The sequence below is a fragment of the Stegastes partitus genome, unplaced genomic scaffold (genome assembly GCF_000690725.1).
Source record: "Stegastes partitus isolate 25-593 unplaced genomic scaffold, Stegastes_partitus-1.0.2 Scaffold660, whole genome shotgun sequence".
NCBI classification, from domain to species: domain Eukaryota; kingdom Metazoa; phylum Chordata; class Actinopteri; family Pomacentridae; genus Stegastes; species Stegastes partitus.
Window position 1 is genome coordinate 169268 of NW_007578391.1, and position 5000 is coordinate 174267.

The window sequence follows — 5000 nt, forward strand, 5'->3', positions numbered from 1 at the left end:
CCTGGTGTTCATGGAGCTTCGACCAGTCTTTACATTGTTATGTGCACTGCTTATTTGGAGCAGTGTTCAGGGGCCTCTTTCAGCAGGACGTTTCATTGATCAGGAATCCTTAGAATATGTCAAAGAGTTCAAGGAGTTCACTTGGCCTCCAAGTTTCCCTGACCTGAATATGATTGAGCATTTGTTGGATGTACCTTAAAAACAAATCTAAACCATGGAAGGATTTAAAGGATCTTTAAGGTGCCTGATACCACAGGACACCTTCAGAGCCTGAGCTGACAGAGCTGCTTGGCTGCACAACGGGATCTAGGCTATTGGTTTTTTTTGTTGCTGTTGTTGTTGTTTTTTTAAACCAATTATACAGAAATATGCAGCCTGGAGTTTGGGGAGTCTGTTCCACTGTGAACATGCTGATGTTTAGTCTTAGTCTAGTGTGTTAGCATGCTAACTGGCATATGTTAAAGGTCAAATGTCACATTTTGTGTGTTTCCTCACCTCGCAGTCGTCACAGTAGTCGGATTTGTCTCCTTTTTTACAAGGACATTTATCACAGTCGTCACAGTGCTGGAAGAAGCACATTCAGTTAACAAGAGGTCCAGAGAGCAGATCATCATGACTCCAGTCAGGAATGAAACTAATCCAACTCTTTCACCTTTAGTTTCACTATACGCTGTGATGATTAATCTCATTTGGATTCATTCATTCATTCACTGGAGCATTTTGTACGAGTCAAAATTTTATGTACTTACCTCACAGAATCCACAATATGAGCACAGAGAGCCTTTGTGATAAGCACCGTCATCGTCGTCATCGTCGTCATCGTCATCATCGTCATCATCATCATCATCGTCATCATCATCATCATCATCTGCACGCAACAGTGATAGTAAATAAATGACTTTGCTGTGATGGCAGATCTGTGACCCTCCTGCCTGTCACTGTCTCAGGTATCTACCTGTTCTACAAGACCAGACTCCTTCTAACTACAGCTGTGCTTTTAGGGACCCTGAACGTCACATCTGGTTGCTCTGGATACCGTTCAGACATATTTCAATGCACAGAGCAGCCCGACAGAACTATAAAAACCTGGATATGTCAGAAATGTAGCCTATGTTTCTATTTTTTTCCTTTTTATTGGTAAATCATGCTAGAAATGGGATTTCCAGAAGACTTATGACAGCTGGTGGTTTTTTCTAAATGTGTTATTGGTGCATTCTGATCAGTCTTTGTCAAAAAGTGAGGGGGTTGCTGATTTGGTTGACTATTTAACATTTAATTCAATTCTTTAAGTAGTATTATTGTCATTTTTATACATTGTTGGTTGCTTTGTGTGGGTTTGGGTTTGGCATTGACACCTACCAGTAATGAGCCTACATTAATCTCAGCCTCACTGACTGACGGTACCTCATCACAGGCTTAACAGTGGAATTTTCCATTTCTTACCCAACCAATGGCGATACAGCAGAACAAGTTCTACCATTCAGGGCTGGAGCAAAGACGTGGCCACAGACCAAAGTCTGGTCCCACAAACCAGTCGTGAGGCCCGTTAGAAAATTGCACGTTCTCATACAGCTACATCCACTAATTACTATTTTTCTGGCAGAACCTTTCTGCACAACATTTCTCCCAACAGAAGAATTTTAACAGCACAACTGCTCCTCATTCAACCAGCTGCAAACAGGAAGTTCTGACCAACCAGAAAATGTTCACACTGACTTTACAAGATACTGTTGCTGTTGACAAAAGTGGGGAAAAAAATGTGAAGAATGTGTTTGAACATGTTTTTATCAGTTAAAGCTTCAGCTGTGGATTCAGTTGAAGCTCTTAAAGACTGAAGAGATTAAACCTGCTTTAAGGAACTCTGAAAACAAACGGCTGAGCAACGAAGACTGATCCAGAACCTGCAGCCAGAACCTGTATAACTATGTGGGTGTCCCACATGATCCAAATTCTTAGTAAAAGTTTAATTTTCAGGGTGGGATGCTGCTTGATGTAGTGAAGAGGATTTTAAAAGCAGCATGACTGTCTTATATCCGCAGATGATAGACAGTAAATCTATGTAGCTTCAATGATTTATTCTTTTTTTTTTTCTTTAATTCAGAATGCATTTGTAGTTCAAGTTCATGTTCAGTGTAAAACCAACTCATGGTGAGTAAAAGCGTGAGAGGATGTATTCAGATCTTCTACTTTATTAGTGCAGTGGTGCAATTTAAATATGATCAGTTATAAGTTCTGGAGTAAAACTGGGTAAATATGAACAGTGTGTATATTCAGTAGAAGTACTTATGCAGCAAAGCAGTGCCTGTCTGTTAATGTACTGCATATTATAAAAGTGGAGGGTTTTCGCTCATGTTTTAATCATTTGGCATGTTTGTTGTGGCTGAATGAACATTTTAACAGCTTTGCAGAATATCGGCTAGTTAAAGCTATATCAGTGAATCATATTGTGTTTAAGCTGATGTGCTTTGGATGTAAAATGTTATTTAGCAAAATAACTAAACAACAAGGAAATGTGCAGATGAATGTAAAGGTGTTAAAAGAGGGACATAATATGGCAAAAGCTTTGTTCCCAGAGATGTGATGGAGTTCCTGTGCAGTAAGCCTGAACTGTGTGAGTATATCAGGTGCTTTGGTTCCTTCAGCAGGTTCTCGTGGACCCACTGGTGCCTGCAGAACCACGGATACAGACCTGTCAGAGATTCTGCCGGATTAAAATGTGAAGTGTGAGCTGCAAGTCTGCTTTTATATTTGTAAAACAAGTCAGCTGTCTTTCACTTCTCTGTCTCTGTAGATTTGATTTATGGAAAGCAACAACAGGATCAAGCAGCCAGTATAGCTCGTTATATCCTGAACCTAGTGTGCTGAAGCACAACCTCAGCTCACCACAACGCCTGCTCTCCGCTGGTTCCTCACTAATTCTCCTCGTCCTTGTCTGGTCTCCATGACTGCAAGTGAGTCTTTGAGGAACTGAATTAATGCACTTGTTGTAAAATCAACTTATGTTGGAACAGAAATGACTTGTTGACATAAAAAGATGTTGTATTTGTTATCACCTGCAACTACATTTTTAGAAGAAATGTCTCAACATTCAGTCTTTAGTGTCTAATGCATTTTCACAAGTTGACTTTATCATTACTGTTTCAAAGTGTTTTCATCCTTTTCAAAAATAAGCTGAATAAATAAATAAAATAAAAAAAGTTTCACCCAGATGTTAAAATCTGTGTCGACCCTTCATTTTAATTAAGACTGATGCAGCAGTTATATTACATTTGTGCCCAACTGCTTCAAACCGCCACCCAGACCCCCGACTACTGTCACCCCCAGATCAGCACGTATAGACAGTTGATATAGAACATCGACTGTGGTCAGAACAGATACTCACTCAGACATTCAGGTGGCAACAGTCTGCAGCTCTGGTCCTCATACAGGTAATCAAACACATTGTACAGATGTCTGGTAAAAACATTCATGCTCTCCATGCAGTTTCACTGCTCTAATACAAATCCTCTGCCTTTGGTAACAGATTTACATTTAGGCACGTTACGATCATTTGATTTATTTAATGAATGAAAGTAGGGTTAAAGGTATATGGACAGTGGTAATGGTCATGTTTTCCACAAGTTCATCAAAAATCACATTTCTTTTTTCTTTTTTTCAAACAAGAGAAAAAGCAGACAACCCTTTCATCTCTTGACACTTTGATATTTCTACACAAAGAGATGTTTCTCTCTTTTCCCAAACACTCTTTAAGGTCTGAAAAAAATCATCAGCAAATCCACTGTTCTAGTTCAAAACAAATTGTTTTACATCTGTTAGTTTTGTCTTTTTTTTTGTACAAAGGACTTAAATATCTATATTCATTTATGTAAGTTCCAAATAAACAATGACTAATAAGGGAAGAAAAATGCAAAACATTCAAAAATAATATTCACCATTAATGCAAGCTACTGAAATGTGCGTGAAAAATTATTTTTTTTAACCTAATGATTCTGAACATCAGCATTCTAGAAAATAAAATGAGGTATGGTTATTACAGTGTTCATAGATAAATTGAAAGTTAGTCTATTTTCTGTCTTTAGCAATTTTACAAATGCACACACCAGACTTGAAAAATAAAATCAGTGCATTACACGCCTCTTCAACAGTCAGCGGCAAAAATACTCCACAGAGAAAGAAAGAGATTAAGAGATATGGAGAAAGAGAGAAACTTTACAGTTGCTGCTAATCGAAGCTTCCACATGAATGAGTTTTGGTTTTGGCCCTCCTGCACCTCCCCTCAGGCTTTATTCTCCCTCTGTCTGTTTCTGTAACACCTCCATCCCCCAACTCACTCCCAATATCATTGTCTCTCTTTCTTTCTCTGTAGGTTCACATAAAGACACAAATACAGGTCAGTCTGATCCAAAACAAATGAGAAAGGAAGATCCTAGTGTAGGAACCATTCTGGAGGAACCATTCTTTCAAACGAAACACAAATCAAAAGATCTCAGACTAGTGACCCCAATGACTGAATTCCAAGTCAGGCTTGGCTTGTGTGAAATAGGTTTTTTGTTCTTTCTCTCTCTCAAATCAAAGCTTCTGCAGTCCTCGAGTTCATATCTAGTGTACTGTACGAAGGACTTCAGACAGTTGGACTTCAGATGGGCCAGTTCAATTTCCCCAGAGAGCTCATAACTCTAGTTAAGCAGGGAAAAGAACACAGTGTCAGAGACAGCAGGGGAAATGAACAGCTGGAAAGGGGTGGAGGAGGGACTTTGATTACCTACGAGCTCTAAGACATTCAATACGTTTGACAAAGAGATGATGAGGTTGTATGAATGTTAACGAGAGGGGAGCTGTTAACCTGTCTCTTAGCTCCTCCCCTTTTCACATCAGCCATCACTGACATTCCAACTTTACGAGTACCACATGACGTGTTCATCTTTTGTGTTTGTCTGCCATGTTTTGGCGGTCTGAATGCTACAGTCTGAGCAGGAGCAAACAGCGGACTGTCGGTAAAA

At 39.3% G+C, this 5000-nt stretch overlaps 1 protein-coding gene across 2 annotated transcripts in view; it reads right to left on the bottom strand.

Annotated features, from left to right (window-relative positions):
- Positions 1-5000, bottom strand: part of LOC103363448 (acidic repeat-containing protein-like) — an 8764-nt gene that overhangs the window by 2554 nt on the left and 1210 nt on the right. Inside the window, exons 2-3 of one of the 2 annotated variants that reach the window (XM_008290219.1) lie at positions 750-792; positions 496-564 (exon numbers count right to left, since the gene is read on the bottom strand). In XM_008290219.1, the coding sequence (XP_008288441.1) occupies positions 496-564; positions 750-792 (112 nt within the window). Of the gene's footprint in view, positions 1-495; positions 565-749; positions 793-3211; positions 4677-5000 lie in introns of those variants that run through there. The other variant, XM_008290220.1, reaches the window with a different exon arrangement.